Source organism: Mytilus trossulus, chromosome 1 (assembly GCF_036588685.1).
Source record: "Mytilus trossulus isolate FHL-02 chromosome 1, PNRI_Mtr1.1.1.hap1, whole genome shotgun sequence".
In the NCBI taxonomy this organism is placed as follows: Eukaryota; Metazoa; Mollusca; class Bivalvia; order Mytilida; family Mytilidae; genus Mytilus; species Mytilus trossulus.
Genome location: NC_086373.1, coordinates 89,227,933 through 89,246,357, shown reverse-complemented (window position 1 = coordinate 89,246,357; position 18,425 = coordinate 89,227,933). Strand labels below are relative to the sequence as shown.

The following is an 18,425-nucleotide window of genomic DNA, read 5'->3' as shown; positions in this document are numbered from 1 at the left end:
TCTCCATCCAAATAACAATTTTTAAAAGTAAACCATAATAGGCCTTCAACACGGAGTCTTGGCTCACACCGAACAACAAGCTATAAAGGACCCCAAAATTACTAGTGTAAAACCATTCAAACGGGAAAACCAAATGTCTAAGTTATATAAAAAAAAACGAGAAACGAGAAACACGTATAAATTACATAAACAAACGACAACTACTGTTCATAAGATTTCTGACTTAGGACAGGTGCAAACATTTGCAGCGGGGTTAAACGTTTTAATGGTACTAAACCTTCTCCCTTTTTCGGAAACAATAGCATAACATCACAACATAGAAAAACACATATAAATACACATCAAATGTATATTCACACGATGAAGCTTTGGTAACTATAAGCTGAAAAAAGTAACTATCATTTAAAAAATCTTATCGTGACGTCGCCGACGTTATATTACAAGGCGGAAAATTTAGCTTATCATGCTTCTTACGGGGGAAAAAATGGCCTGATCCTAGTTTTCCCCTTATAACGCTGAGGGGGAAAAGTGGGATCATGCCAATTTTTCCGGGGGGAAATATTGGATCGATCCAGTATTTCCCCCCGGAAATTTTGGCATGGGGGAAGAATGGCTATAGGACACCTGTCTGTTCTCCTTTCTGAAATCAAAATATACGATTAACGACTGCATATATCAAGTAATTATACAATTCCCTCATATTAAACATTATAAAATCTATGTCATTTAATGGGACAAATGATTAAAAGCAAGGGCTTAAGTTAATCTCATTTGGGTAGGAAAATCGCAGTCTTTTACGAAACATGTTTAAATGGGTCATATTTATATTTAATTGTCTGATGCTCTGACAAAATTTCATTATTATTCTATATCTATACAATTTTAAATCAATCTGTTCAAAATAACCCCGGGGTTTTGATAATAAACAATTGAAGGCATCAAGGAATTATGAATCCATTTCATTGGCCTCACTCAAACACATTGTACATTTTATTATAATTTTGTTTAAAATTCCAATTATTTCAGATTAAAATTATGTATAAATTCCATCTAGCTATGAATAATGTATTGGAACTTTGGACGACCTTTGTTATTACAAATACTTCATGATACACAGGGTCAATCAATGGCATTTGATCAATAGAGTTACGGTTCGTAGATTTATCAGTTTCAAACATTCTTTACAAAAGTCAAATTTTAAAATCTAATTGTAACAACAAACTTGGAAAGCTGGCATATATAGATTGAAATTATAATAATATAAAATAACAGTTTATTTCAATTGTTAATACAAGTAATTGATAGATTTTACAAAGCGCTTGTAGGACATAGTAACATGACATTAAAAATCTGCTTATATTGAACGAGTCCATTCTTAAGTCGGTTGTTCTTTATCGTATACGTGTTCAGTTAAAGTTTCCGAATAATTTCCATCTCTGTTTGTTCAATCTAGATGACAAAAAAAAAGAACGGCGGGATAGATTTTGATATAAAATATCGTTATACATGTAATGGTCTTTTAAAAACTGTCTACTTTAGCGGAAATTTTGTGGACTTTAACGGCGTTGTGGACTTTAGCGTAAATTTGTTGTGGACTTTGGCGGTGTTGTGGACTTTAGAGGAATTGTGGACTTTAACAGTGCCACACACAACAGATTTCGATTATATTCATTGTTTTCAACATTTTTTTCAAAAACCATGTCATTAATATATCTTATGAAGTCCTATGTTTTTCCTTAATATTTTTCTTGTTCTAGTTTTTTTGTACATTTGACTGATTCTACATTTATAAATAGTTTAATGTTTTCTCTCTGTTCAACAGAATAATTAGATACTTAGAAGAGGAATGTATGTCACGTCGAGTCTATCTTCGTAAATCACAAGATAAGTTACACGGTAGACTGTATGTCACGTCGAGTCTATCTTCGTAAATCACAAGATAAGTTACACGGTAGACTGTATGTCACGTAGAGTCTATCTTCGTAAATCACAAGATAAGTTACACGGTAGACTGTATGTCACGTCGAGTCTATCTTCGTAAATCACAAGATAAGTTACACGGTAGACTGTATGTCACGTCGAGTCTATCTTCGTAAATCACAAGATAAGTTACACGGTAGACTCTATGTCATGTAGAGTCTATCTTCGTAAATCACAAGATAAGTTACACGGTAGACTGTATGTCACGTAGAGTCTATCCTCGTAAATCACAAGATAAGTTACATGGTAGACTGTATGTCACATAGAGTCTATCCTCGTAAATCACAAGATAAGTTACACGGTAGACTGTATGTCACGTCGAGTCTATCTTCGTAAATCACAAGATAAGTTACACGGTAGACTCTATGTCACGTAGAGTCTATCTTCGTAAATCACAAGATAAGTTACACGGTAGACTGTATGTCACGTAGAGTCTATCCTCGTAAATCACAAGATAAGTTACACGGTAGACTGTATGTCACGTCGAGTCTATCTTCGTAAATCACAAGATAAGTTACACGGTAGACTCTATGTCATGTAGAGTCTATCTTCGTAAATCACAAGATAAGTTACACGGTAGACTGTATGTCACGTCGAGTCTATCTTCGTAAATCACAAGATAAGTTACACGGTAGACTGTATGTCACGTCGAGTCTATCTTCGTAAATCACAAGATAAGTTACACGGTAGACTGTATGTCACGTCGAGTCTATCTTCGTAAATCACAAGATAAGTTACACGGTAGACTGTATGTCACGTAGAGTCTATCTTCGTAAATCACAAGATAAGTTACACGGTAGACTGTATGTCATGTAGAGTCTATCTTTGTAAATCACAAGATAAGTTACACGGTAGACTGTATGTCACGTCGAGTCTATCTTCGTAAATCACAAGATAAGTTACACGGTAGACTGTATGTCACGTCGAGTCTATCTTCGTAAATCACAAGATAAGTTACACGGTAGACTGTATGTCACGTCGAGTCTATCTTCGTAAATCACAAGATAAGTTACACGGTAGACTGTATGTCACGTAGAGTCTATCTTCGTAAATCACAAGATAAGTTACACGGTAGACTGTATGTCACGTAGAGTCTATCCTCGTAAATCACAAGATAAGTTACACGGTAGACTGTATGTCACGTAGAGTCTATCCTCGTAAATCACAAGATAAGTTACACGGTAGACTCTATGTCACGTCGAGTCTATCTTCGTAAATCACAAGATAAGTTACACGGTAGACTGTATGTCACGTAGAGTCTATCTTCGTAAATCACAAGATAAGTTACACGGTAGACTGTATGTCACGTAGAGTCTATCCTCGTAAATCACAAGATAAGTTACACGGTAGACTGTATGTCACGTAGAGTCTATCTTCGTAAATCACAAGATAAGTTACACGGTAGACTGTATGTCACGTCGAGTCTATCTTCGTAAATCACAAGATAAGTTACACGGTAGACTGTATGTCACGTAGAGTCTATCTTCGTAAATCACAAGATAAGTTACACGGTAGACTTACAAATGGGGTATCTATAGGCATCATTTACGACAGACAGCTACAGAAGGTACCATAACAGGCGCGCATCCAGAGGGGGGTCCGGGGTTGAAACCCCGGGGACATATAATTGGAACCCTCCCCCTTTGTCCTGGGTTAGGAACCCCCCTTTTAAGATGACTGGATCCGCCCCTGCATAAAATACTAAAGTATACACAGGCCAGAGTCGGGAAGTGCTATTATGCATGTTGCAGTTCATACATATTAATATTAAAATACTAGAACACACGCGTGATATCGCGGGTCCATGACTGAATTAAAGTATATAACTATGCGCAAGACTTATTTTTCTATTAGTATTGTCATCTGATAAAGTCAAGCCGATTATAAGATAGTTATCACAGTTTTCTCTGCTTTCAAATCTTTCTGTTTGAACCCGTCTAACTGGAACTTATCAATTATTGGTAATATTAATTATCTGGAAAACAAAAGGTCCTGGGATGGAGTATTTTTTTAATCAACAGCATTGTCCTATATTAGTAATAAATAAAGTTGAATTCTTTGATTCGCTCTTTTACGTCATGCCCGCTAACTAATTGAAAACTGTACATATACGCCTTATTTTTAGTATTCGTATTGTTGTCTTATAAAGTCTTACTGATTAAAATACTACAATAGGTAACAATTTGACAATTTAGTAGTGTCAACCCTGTGATTATGACCCGTGTATATAGCATATCCTGAATACACCGTTTGGTGGTGCGCCTGTCAAATGCGGAACGTACATATAAGGTAATAGGTAACAGATGAATATAATATTAGAATCGGTATCGGACTCGACCCGGAACTTCTTAATTATTGGCAATATTAATTACGTGGAAAACAAAACGGCCTGGAGTGGTGTAATTTTTAATCTACACCTTTGTACTATATTAGTTATATATAAAGTTGAATTCTTTGATTCGTCGTTTTTACGTGATGACGGCTGACAAATTGGACCTCGTAATTTTAGTATTATAGATATGAAAACAAGAATGTGTTCCAAGTACACGAATGCCCAATCCGCACTGTCATTTTCTATGTTCTATGGACCCTGAAAATGTGGTAAAATCTCAAATTTGGCATTAAAATTAGGAAGATCATATCATAGGGAACATGTTTACTAAGTTTCAAGTCGATTGGACTTCAACCTCATCTAAAACTACATCGACCAAACACTTTAAACTGAAGCGGGACAGACGGATGAACACAATAACGAACGAACGAACGGACGGACGCACAGACCAGAAAACATAATGCCCATAAATGGGGCATAAAAAGTCATATGAAGGGAATGAAAACATTCATAATCAAACCATGACTGAAAAACTTACAATTATTTCTTACGTCACACATAATGTAGGTTAGAAGTATTTTGTCTTTTTTTTTGTATCATAACCAAATTCAGTGATCTTAATTTTAATGTGCACACTTGAATATTTTGATGCTTATCATACTGCTCAATTTATATTTATTATGGAAAGCCATGACTACCCTCATTATATGCAGTGGTCACAGCATTATATGCAATGGTCACAGCATTATATGCAGTCGTGAAAGACTAGTCATAGTCATAACATTATATTCAGTTGTCGGAACATTATAGACAATGGTCACAACATTGTATGCAGTGGTCTATAACATTATATGCAGTAGTCATAAGATTATATGCAGTTGTCGGAACATTATAGACAATAGTCACAACATTGTATGCAGTGGTCTATAACATTATATGCAGTAGTCATAACATTATATGCAGTTGTCGGAACATTATAGACAATGGTCACAACATTGTATGCAGTGGTCTATAACATTATATGCAGTAGTCATAAGATTATATGCAGTTGTCGGAACATTATAGACAATAGTCACAACAATTGTATGCAGTGGCCTATAACATTGTACTTGCTTGTTGGCGAAGGTAATGATCAGTGATAGTGATAGTGAATGATAGTGATGATGATGATGAGTTATTCTAGTGATGGTGGTGGTCCAGTTCGATAAACTTCGCGTAAATTGTTAACAGGAAATTGCTAAATTCATTCATAATTGAAATTTTTGGGTTGTCTTCCTTTATTGAATATAAGACCTTTTGTGTGGGTTGTCTCTCTTTGTAGAATATAAGACCTTTTGTTCTATCAGTTTCTAATTTGAGTTGCAATTTTATACAATGATCACAAAATCTATTAAACATCTGTTTTGTAGATGTTCACTGCTCGCGGCAAACATCACATATAATTATAACATATTTTTTTTTTAAATACTGTCCACTGCGTTCAAGGTCGTCACTATAATGTAATAACGTTGATACCAAGTAAATTTTTGCCTTCATCAAAATGCTGTAATTCATTTTAAAATACAAATGTATTGCAGAAAGAGCAAGGAAAGATTTTCTCCCAGTGTTTTAAGAGCATTATGCGTTTGAAAAACCTTGCAAGAAATATGGTATTTTTATTCAACAGTAGAATTTCTTCTGAGCAAATCTGAACAATTTGGTAATAATGTAACTTTAAGCTCATTGTTAAAGAAAGGTTAAATAGTTCTATAAGTGTGATTATAACTTCAAAATCAGAAAATCTTTTTTTCAATAGAAGATTTAAATGTATATTTCACTATAAAATAACATGCTATGTCAAGTGCAGCATGCAAGCTTTTTCTCCAAGCATGTCTGTAAAAGGGTTCAATAAAAGCAAGTGTGGATAACATTATAAAGTATTGGACAATTTCTGAATAAAAATATTCATGAAACTTTGAGAACGATAAGAAAGTATAAACTCTAACTCCAAAAGTAAAGGAGGAACATTTAATACAGAATCTGGGAAAAAAAACAGATATTTTAAGACTCTCATTGATCCCTGTAATTTGTGATGGTAATCAAATTATAATTAGTTAGCATATATTGTTAAAATATTAACCTATTGAAAGACAATCTAATTAAAATGATTGAAAGAAAGCTGCTGACAAATCAATGAGGATAAAAATATGTTCAACATGTACTTTTAAACCTTAATATGAAATTTGTCGAGCAGAACAGATATATTTTTCCGACGTAGTCGGTATAGTTTCGGTTTGTGCCCTTTGAACTTAAGGACACTTAACCATGGCACCAGAATACGCATGCTCGAAAATCCTTTCTGTGGTTGGACAAAATGCTGTCATGGTGGGTGATATGGTTGTGTTTGTAAAAACGTCTCGTAAATGAGAGATTTCTGCGGGATTTAAATAAAGAGGTCCTGCATCATTGTGCTTCTGAAGGTTATCGAAATGATAGTTTTAAACATATACTCAAACTTAAATATGTACGTCGGATATCTTTTTTAAAGATAGTTCTTGTTTAGGACATTTTTGATAATGCACACAATTGCAAATAAAAGAAACTTTACTACAAATATGAATCTTTTAAAGACTGTAATTTTTAGCTCACCTGGCCCAAAGGGCCAAGTGAGCTTTTCTCATCACTTGGCGTCCTGCGTCCGTCGTCCGTCGTCGTCGTCGTCCTGCGTCCGGCGTTAACTTTTACAAAAATCTTCTCCTCTGAAACTACTGGGCCAAATTTAACCAAACTTTGCCACAATCATCATTGGGGTATCTAGTTCAAAAATTGTGTCCGGTGACCCCGCCAACCAACCAAGATGGCCACCATGGCTAAAAATAGAACATAGGGGTAAATGCAGTTTTTGGCTTATAACTCAAAAACCAAAGCATTTAGAGCAATCTGACATGGGATAAAATTGTTTATCAGGTTAGGATCTATCTGCACTGAAATTTTAAGATGAATCTGACACTCCGTTATTAGGTTGCTGCCCCTGAATTGGTAATTTTAAGGAAATTTTGTTGTTTTTGGTTATTATCTTGAATATTATTTTAGATAGAGATAAACTGTAAGCAGCAATAATGTTCAGCAAAGTAAGATCTACAAATAAGTCAACATGACCAAAATGGTCAGTTGACCACTTTAGGAGTTATTGCCCTTTATAGCCAATTTTTAACCATTTTTCGTAAATCTTAGTAATCTTTTAGAAAAATCTTCTCCTCTGAAACTACTGGGCCAAATTAATTGAAACTTGGCCACAATCATCATTGGGGTATCTAGTTTGAAAATTGTGTCCGATGACCCGGCCAACCAACCAAGATGGCCACCTCGTCTAAAAATAGAACATAGGGGTAAAATGCAGTTTTTGGCTTATAACTCAAAAACCAAAGCATTAAGAGTAAATCTGACATGAAGTAAAATTGTTGATCAGGTCAAGATCTATCTGCCCTGGAATTTTCAGATGAATTGGATTATCGGTTGTTAGGTTGCTGCCCATGAATTGGTAATTTTGAGGAAATTTTGCTGTTTTTTTTTGTTATTATCTTGAATATTATTATAGATAGTGATAAACTGTAAACAGCAATAATGTACAGCAAAGTAAGAACTAAAAATAAGTCAACATGACCAAAATAGTCAATTGACCCCCTAAGGAGTTATTGCCCTTCATAGTAAATTTTTAATAATTTTCACAAAATTTGTAGATTTTCACTAACATTTTCCACAGAAACTACTGTTATAGATAGAGATAATTGTAAGCAGCAAAAATGTTTAGTAAAATAAGATCTACAAACACATCACCATCACCAAAACACAATTTTGTCATGAATCCATCTGTGTACAATGTTTAATATTAACATAGACCAAGGTGAGCGACACAGGCTCTAAAGAGCCTCTAGTTTTTTCTCTCGATATGGTTGCGTAAAAAATTGTTAAATCGTGCACAGAAGACTAAGTTTATGATACACATCTATACTATTAAACGAGAAGACATCATTTTGGGTGTCGCTTCTCTTCTTTTCACAATAAATTAATTAACACGCCTCTGTGTCCTATAGGTACAGTGCATAGTGCCATTTGTCATCCATTCATATGATTATTCAGATTGAGTTATTTTTGGAGAAAAACGAGAAAAAAGGCATCCTGATATTGTCCCGTCATTGGACGAAATTTTAAGTCAGATTAGACTTCCGGTTTGCGTTTTTCTGTATACTTTGAACATACATAACACAAAGAATAAAGTGTTTTTTCATAATTCTATCTGCTATCAATTTTAAGTTTACTATCCACGGCAGTAACATAGTTTATTAAATAGAGAGGGTCTGTATGCTATATCAATGACCACTATGGATCGATTAGTAAACCTAGAATTGAAAGTTAACACACTATATTTATATAGTAATGAATGTTCATAATAAACAGATAAGCGCTATAAATATTCTTGTGAACTTTTGATACCTTTTCTGAAATTCTCCAGTCATTAAAACTTTTACAAAATTCATTGATTACAAAAAAAAGAAGATGTGGTATGATTACCATGTTGAGACAACTCTCCACAAGAGACCAATATGACACAGATATTAACAACTTTAGGTTACCGTACGACCTTCAACAACGAGCAAAGTCCATACTGCATACTCAGTTTGAAAAGGCCCCGAACTGACAATGTAAAACAATTCAAACCAGAAAACTAGCGGCCTTATTTACGTACGAAAAATGAACGAAAAACAAATTGAAACACATACATATAAACAAACAACAACCACTGAATTACAGGCTCCTTATTTGAATGTTCATAACATAGTAAATGTATGTTCATATCGAAATTGATAGAAAACCAAAAAATGGGAATATTGGAAATAAAGGAGGAGGGATAAAAAAAAAAAAAATTTCCTGTCCCCAATAACGGTACCTATGACTTATGATACTTTTGCTGAAATTCTCCAGTCATTCAATATTTTACAAAATTCTTCCAACAACACTTCACATACTTTAAACTAAGCTCTGAATGCCCGCGATTTCGCGGGTGTGTTCTAGTATGCATTGATCATCAAGAATAGGATAAACATTATATATTATAGTCTGACTGTACTTTTATACAAAGATAATACATTAGGCTGTAACATTTATTAAATTGAATTACAATGTACACATCGATCTATTCATTAAATGGTTCGTTCGGAAACATCACTTTTTTTAAATGGTTCGTTCGCAAACATCGCTTTTAATGGTTTGTTCAACAACTTGGCTTTTCTCCATAAATGCAAAGTCGTTGTATAATTGTAGAAGTTCCATCATGGCATACGTAGATTTGTGAAAAACCAACCCTTTGCGACAAAAACCAGGTTTTGAATATTTTTTGTTAATAGCATGAGAAATTTCACCGAAATGTACTATTCTGTTGTTATCCGAAATAAAATTAACCTTATCACTGTATCTAGACAGCCATTCTGCTAGGGAAGTATCCCCAAAGTCTATGTCAATTAAGTCATCTTTATTTTTGCATTTTGCCTGACCACAGTAATGTCTTTTGGAAATACTTGACATGAGATCGCGTCCTAAAAATAGAAACATTTCGTCTACTCTGTTGTGCCTATTTATTTTTCTAGTTTTTTCATGCCTCCAGCCATAGTACAGATTACTCGACTTTATGCTATCTAGTCTATAGAATACTTGTGGGACACACAAAAATGCATCGTCGTCTATTCTACCTCCAAGGAGAGCATCAGGATATATTGTATGAACATATTTAAACCATGTGTACATCTTTTCCCCAAATTTTACCGCTCGTCCATGATTTGTTACATTCAGATATACAATGTCATGATTTAATGCATTTTCTGCAATTGACTCAGTAGATGGCTCGTCTAGTAAAAATTTATAAGTTATTTTAAATGGCAATATATGTTGCATACGAAGCATTGGTTTTATCCAAGTTTTTCTTTGAGTATCTCGAAAACGTTGTTTCCCATTTGCACTCAAAATTCCCATCACAATATGATCACGGTCTTCTTTTGGATATTTAATTTGCATAGTATGTTGTTCAACAATTACATTGTCTAATTTGATTTTTTGACGTTGAAATATCTGTATGCGATTAGTGGGAGAATATGTTATATAGAGCAAGAGAAATCCGCACATAATATACGGAATCCATATCGTGTTCGCAATTTTCCGACATGTTGTTGAAAAACACATGGCTCGAACCAAGTTTGGTGGATTGAGGTTTTCAAAACAATTGTCCTGCTGCCTGTACGTCTGAAAATCAAATTAGATATTTATTTTCTATATACAAGAAATGTTGCTAAAACTGGAACAACATCCTTCTTTGTAAACACAAAGTTAAATCAAAATTTTTTAAAAGGTTGTTCGCTATACTCTGTTTCATAATAACAAGCTTTTAAAAATACTGTTGATAGTATGTAAATTAAGAACTGAACAAAATTAAGTGTCCGTGTGCTTGTTTTCGGGATAAAAGCCATTGAAAAAATTCTATCTAGAATTTTCAAACTTATGATATTGGAAGCCTTCCTCTTAAAAAAAAAATAAGGAGAAGATAACAAGGATTCTATAGGGTTTTCGAATATGTTTATTTTTTAATGGAAGGAAAGAAGGGTAAGTGGGGAAATATTTTTAATGACATTACATGGATAAAACCAGAGGATTTCGATTATCTGAAGAAAATTCAAAAACCAGGAGCAAACATCCTTAATAGCTACAGAAACTCAGGGTTCACCACATAATGAAAATCAAGGTTGTGGGAGAAAGTTCCACTAATTAGAGTTTTTGTGTTGCGTTGTCGAATTATTTGAGCATTAATTATGAATTATAAAATTGAGAATGGAAATGGGGAATGTGTCAAAGAGACAAAAACCCGACCATAGAAAAAACAACAACCAGACTTTAATAAAATATTGAATCTATGTCTCTCCTTTCGGCAGAAAATTCAGCAGACGATAATCTGATGGACAGCACCATTGAACATAGAGGACAGGGCATCACAATAGTCGTAAAACTTATATGTTCTATTGATTGAAGGTCTCAGGGTTCGAAAAAAAGTTGTCAAACTGATATCAAATGACAGTATTTGATAGTGGGTCAGACTGATTTTAGCAGAAAACTTTTTAACATTTGATGACGCCATCAAATAAGCAACACGTAGGTTTCCTCGCCTGCGATACAAAATTCCTACTTAATTATTTGTTTAATTCCATCACTTTTTTTCATTTGTAATAGGTTTTAACTGCATTCGTGTACGTAGATATGTATTTACTTTTTGTACTTCATTATCCGTTTGTCATTTACTAATGTCTGAATACTAAAATGCCAATGCCTTCTCCATATTTTACAACGGTCTTTAAATCATGTTCCCTTTTAACTAGCTATGAAATAAAAATGTCTCGCCTTCTTAACTTATCATTGATATTATGCTAATGGTCCTTATAATAAAGCAAACTGACAACTGTCACATAAACTTAACATTCACAAAGAAAACTAAGAATTGACCAATGAACCATGAAAATGAAGTCAAGGTCAGATGAAGCATGTCAGGCATGTATGAACAGCTAGTAATTCTTCCACACAACAAATATAGTTAACCTATTGCATATAGTTTCAGAAAAACAGACCAACACAAAAAAACTCAGCACTGGACTGTGAAAATGAGGTCACGATCAAATAAAACCTACGTGACTGACATATAGATAATAAATATATCCATACACCATTGCATATAGCACTAAAAAATGACCCAAACTCAAAAAACTTAACTTTGACAACTGAACCATAATAATGAGGTCAAGGTCAGATGATACCTACCAGCTAGACATGCACACCTTACAATCATTCCATACACCAACTTTAGTAGACCTATTGCATACAGAAAAACAGACAAAAATGCAAAACCTTAACTATAACCACTAAACCATGAAAATGAGGTCAAGTTCAGATGACACCTGCCAGTTGGCCATGTACACCTTACAGTCCTTTGGTACACCGAATATACTGGACCTATTGCTTATAGTATCTGAGGCATGGACTTGACCACCAAAACTGAACCGTGTTCACTGATCCATGAAATGAGGTCGAGGTCAAGTGAAAACTGTCTGACGGGCATCAGGACCTTGCAAGGTACACACAAGTATAGTTATCCTATTACTCATAATAAGGGAGAATTTAACATTACAAAAAATATTAACTTTTATTCAAGTAGTCACGGTCTGAATCATGAAAATGAGGTCAAGGACATTGGATATGTGACTGGCGTAAACTTTGTAACATGAGACATCCATATACAAAACATGAAGCATTCAGGGCTTCCACCTTCTAAAATATAAAGCTTTTAAGAAGTTAACTAAGGACGTATCGCTATCCCTGTATCAAGCTTTCTGCGACAAAAGTCGCAGGCTCGACAAAAAAATAGATCGCAAAATGTTTCCTTTTTTGTGTGTGTTTGTTATCTTCATTTTGGTTTTTAAGTTTACCTAGTAACATGATACATTAGTAAGTTTTATTCACAATTAATTTTGAAGTACTTTAGTGTACAAACCTAAAAGAAATATTTCCCTAAATAAGTTAAGATTTTTAAGACAACACAACAGACGGAAGCACTTTTATATCAGTTATTTTTGTGCTTCGTGTCAATCTGGTGGGTCGAGCAATTTCCAATTGATTTATATAACTTGTTTTTATTTTGTGCTGTTACACCATTATCGCAATTGATGGGAGAGACAGATACATGTTAAGCCCTGTCCAATTCTAGAAGTCCCTGTCCTAAGTCGGGAGCTAATAATTCAGTGGTTATCTCTGATTGCTTTCCGCAATATGTGATATGCATTTACTGTTTGTTATAAATGAGACCCTGTTTTCTTTCTATAGCTCACTTTGCATTGTGAGATTGCTGAATTGTAAAACGCCATTTGACGGCCTAAAATAATCAGCAAGTAAAAGGTAGAGAAAAAGTAATTACAATATATATAAGAAAATGTGTAATGAGTGCTAATGAGACAACATTCTATCCAATAGAACTGCATAAGATTCAATAATAATGACCAGTCCACAGGAACACAAGTGTCAGGGGTAAATTTGATAGGGTAGAATGGCATTCTTTTAAAAGGAGATTTCTTGTAATAACGACAAAACAATAATCAACACAAGAGTGCACACGCTGAATCTTCTCGCCTTCATTATTAACCATTGATATTATGTTGATAGTCCTAAACATAAAGCTTTACTACAACTACCACATAAACTTAACATGACCCAAGAAGATGAGTTCAAAATCCTATAAAACAAATGAAAAATACATCTGCACCTTACAATCATTCAATAGACTGCATATAGTTGACCTATTGCTAATAATTTTAAGAAACAGACTTAATAGTTTTGCATTGGTATTATGGGGCCTTTTATAGCTGTATATGCGGTATGATCTTTGCTCATTGTTGAAGGCCGTACAGTGACCATAGTTGTTAATTTCTGTGTTATTTTAGTCTCTTGTGGAGAGTTGTCTCATTGGCAATCCTACCACATCTTCTTTTTTTTATATTAACAAAGAAAACTAGACATTGACCAATGCACCATGAACAAAAGTTCAAGGTCAGATAAACCATGTCAGGCAGACATGTACAACTTACAATCCTTCCATACAACAATTAAAGTTGACCTATCGCTTATAGTTTAAGAAAAACGGACCAATCCACAAAAACTTAACCCTGAGAAATGAACTGGAGACGAGGTCAATATCAAATAAAACATGCGAGACTTACATGAGGATCATAATGTATATTTCCATACATCAAATAAAGTAGACCTTTTGTTTGCATATAGCATTAGACAAAAAAATAAAATTCTTATGACACCTGCCAATTGGACATGTACACCTTATCATCATTCAATACACCAAATATAGTAGACCTATTACATACAGTATAAGAAAATCAGACCAAAACTCGAAAACTTGACTACAACCATTGAACCATGAAAATAAGGCAAATGTCAGATAAGACCTGCCAGTTTGACATGTACATCTTACAATTCCTCCATACACCAAATATACTAGACTTATTGCTTATAGTATCTGAGATATGGACTTCACCACTAAAACTTAACCTTGTTCACTGATCCATCAAATGAGGTCGAGGTCAAGTAAAAACTGTCTGACGGGCATAAGGACCGTGCAAGTACACACATACATGCAAGGCATGCAACATCCATGCATTCTACCTTCAGAAATATGAAGCTTTATAAAAATTGTTTACGGCTCCACAAGCTCATGACAACAAATGGGACCAAAATACCAAAACAATAATCTGTATGCATGTTATTCACATTTATTCGAAAATTCCTTCTCCTTGAAGAACACAACGGTAATATATCACCTATCATTTGCACTTTTAATTGTACTTGATTGTGTGATGAATTCGAAGTTGATAGCGTTATATCTGTTCGTTCACTTTTCAAATTTTAGAATATTGTTCTATCGTTAGGATGACTGCTAATTGAGTCTGTATTTTTATACAACGTAAATAAATTAGGCTTTACATTTATCAAAATTGAAATACAATGGACAATCGATCATACATTACTGCCAGTGACCTTCAGAAATGTTTCCATCCATACCTTTATAAAAGTAAGGTCACATTTTTCAATAAAATTACTACTATAAAGATTTTCATAAACGGAAACAAGATTGTCATCTTTCATGTTCATCACAAGATTAAAAAGAGCACCCACTTTTTCATAAATATCCAGCTCTGCATTAAAATCTCCAGATATTGAATGAATATTTCTCTCTTGTACAACATATGGCACAGAAAAGGCTAGTCTTAAGTCAGACCGATAAAAAAAATATTGTGCTATATAACTCCTCCATATATCGCTAACACGTCCATTTATACTTATCGGTAACGCCATATATTTAAATGCGGACGACGTCCACAGCGTGGCTTGCGCATTGAAGGGAGAAAATGTTTGTTTTGGTACAACAAATGGCTTATGCGTTTCTTTAGTTGCTGAAAAGTTAAATGGCACATTTCGAGTAAATCGAAAAATAGCATCAACATCCGGTTGTTCGTTAGCAAGACACTGTATTGCACCAACTTTTACGGAAACTTTTGTGTCGCATATCTGTGGTATCGTTTTGTTATCTTTGATGGACTCCAAGGGGAAACCTCTTGGCCATACACGTGTTTCAGATACTCCAAAATAAGGATATGGATTGAATAATTTACTTCCTTTGTCATTACAAACTGTGACTGATTCTCCTTTGGATAATCTTTCAATTTCGTTTAAATCAAGTACTCCATTATTGTCGTCGTCAAAGTCCCAAATATACTTTGCTTTGTGGTGAATAGCGTACATGTATCCGATATTTTTTCTCCCAAAATGTTTTACTGGGATAACTTCTGATAATAACGGATACAAAGTTTTTTGTTTGTTAATCGATAAGTATATAACTTTACTTTTATTTTCGTCATTTACAACACTTTTCAAATAAGCGTCTTCTGATGGCGTCGTCACATCTGCTACAATTACGACACACCAGGAGGGGTGTTTTGCTATATTTCGTACCGAGTTAGATGGCTGATGAATGGTAGTAACCACAGCCCAATTATCACAGATCTTAGAGTCACTTTCGTTTGAAAATAGTGTGGTCTTCTCATCTATACTAATTTGAGGAGCTTTTCTTACCACGTCTCCAGAAAATATAGACCCAGACACACCACTTATAATTGTTCGTTCATGAACATCCATTTTAATGGATTCTTCAACTTTGCTTTTCTCCATAAATTCAAAGTCGTTGTATGATTGTAGAAGTTCTATCATTTCATAGGTCGATTTGTGAAAAACCAACTGTTTTAGACAAAAACCAGGTTTTAAATATTTCTTGTAAATAGCGTGGGAGTTTGCTCCGCACTGTACTATTCTGTCATTGTCAGAAATAAAATTAACCTTATCACTGTATATAGACAGCCATTCTGCAAGGGAAGTATCCCCAAAGTCTATGTCAATTAAGTCATCTTTATTTTTGCATTTTGCCTGACCACAGTAATGTCTTTTAGAAATACTGGACATAAGATCACGTCCTAAAAATAGAAACATTTCGTCCACTCTGTTGTCTCTATTTATTTGTCTTGATTTTTCATGCCTCCAGCCATAGTACAGATTACTCGACTTTATGCTATCTAGTCTATAGAATACCTGTGGAACACACAAAAATGCATCGTCGTCTATTCTACCTCCAAGGAGAGCATCAGGATATATTGTATGAACATATTTAAACCATGTGTACATCTTTTCCCCAAATTTTACAGCTCGTCCATGATTTGTTACATTCAGATATACAATGTCATGATTTAATGTATTTTCTGCAATTGACTCAGTAGATGGCTCGTCTAGTAAAAATTTATAAGTTATTTTAAATGGCAATATATGTTGCATACGAAGCATTGGTTTTATCCAAGTTTTTCTTTGAGTATCTCGAAAACGTTGTTTCCCATTTGCACTCAAAATTCCCATCACAATATGATCACGGTCTTCTTTTGGATATTTAATTTGCATAGTATGTTGTTCAACAATTACATTGTCTAATTTGATTTTTTGACGTTGAAATATCTGTATGCGATTAGTGGGAGAATATGTTATATAGAGCAAGAGAAATCCGCACATAATATACGGAATCCATATCGTGTTCGCAATTTTCCGACATGTTGTTGAAGAACACATGGCTCGAACCAAGTTTGGTGGATTGAGGTTTTCAAAACAATTGTCCTGCTGCCTGTACGTCTGAAAATCAAATTAGATATTTATTTTCTATATACAAGAAATGTTGCTAAAACTGGAACAACATCCTTCTTTGTAAACACAAAGTTAAATCAAAATCTTTTAAAAGGTTGTTCGCTATACTCTGTTTCATAATAACAAGCTTTTAAAAATACTGTTGATATTATGTAAATTAAGAACTGAACAAAATTAAGTGTCCGTGTGCTTGTTTTCGAGATAAAAGCCATTGAAAAAATTCTATCTAGAATTTTCAAACTTATGATATTGGAAGCCTTCCTCTTTAAAAAAAATAAGGAGAAGATAACAAGGATTCTATAGGGTTTTCGAATATGTTTTTTTTTTAATGGAAGGAAAGAAGGGTAAGTGGGGAAATATTTTTAATGACATTACATGGATAAAACCAGAGGATTTCGATTATCTGAAGAAAATTCAAAAACCAGGAGCAAACATCCTTAATAGCTACAGAAACTCAGGGTTCACCACATAATGAAAATCAAGGTTGTGGGAGAAAGTTCCACTAATTAGAGTTTTTGTGTTGCGTTGTCGAATTATTTGAGCATTAATTATGAATTATAAAATTGAGAATGGAAATGGGGAATGTGTCAAAGAGACAAAAACCCGACCATAGAAAAAAACAACAACCAGAAGGTTACCAACAGGTCTTAAATTCAGCGAGAAATTCTCGCACCCAGAGGCGTCCTTCAGCTGGCCCCTTAACAAATATATACTAGTTCAGTGATAATAAACGCCATACCAATTTCCAAATTGTACACAAGAAACTAAAATTGAATTAAATACAAGACTAACAAAGGCCAGAGGCTCCTGACTTGGGACAGGCGCAACAATGCGGCGGGGTTAATAGATATAGGAAGATGTGGTGTGAGTGCCAATGAGACAACTCTCCATCCAAATAACAATTTAAAAATTAAACCATTATAGGTTAAAGTACGGCCTTCAACACGGAGCCTTGGCTCACACCGAACAACAAGCTATAAAGGGCCCCAAAATTACTAGTGTAAAACCATTCAAACGGGAAAACCAACGGTCTAATCTATATAAACAAAACGAGAAACGAGAAACACGTATATATTACATAAACAAACGACAACTACTGTACATCAGATTCCTGACTTAGGACAGGTGCAAACATTTGCAGCGGGATTAAACGTTTTAATGGGCCCAAACCTTCTCCCTTTTTCTAAAACAATAGCATAACATCACAACATATAAAAACATACGATAAAATATCAATTAGCAGACTTAACTCAATCAAAAAACGTATGATTACACAAAGAACGAATAAATTTGATCTGCG

The 18,425-nt window shown here is 34.2% G+C and overlaps 1 protein-coding gene across 1 annotated transcript; it reads right to left on the bottom strand.

Annotated features, from left to right (window-relative positions):
* Positions 1-14,642: 14,642 nt before the first annotated feature.
* LOC134689431 (uncharacterized) lies at positions 14,643-16,855 on the bottom strand. Its single transcript, XM_063549519.1, has one exon. It carries the CDS (start codon positions 16,844-16,846, stop codon positions 14,903-14,905), a length of 1,944 nt encoding a protein of 647 aa, XP_063405589.1. The 5' UTR covers positions 16,847-16,855; the 3' UTR covers positions 14,643-14,902.
* Between the last annotated feature and the right edge of the window lie 1,570 nt (positions 16,856-18,425).

Bases quoted from the DNA above. Each gene is read 5' to 3' on its own strand.
- LOC134689431 (XM_063549519.1), bottom strand. From the start codon at position 16,846: ATGGGAATTTTGAGTGCAAATGGGAAACAACGTTTTCGAGATACTCAA.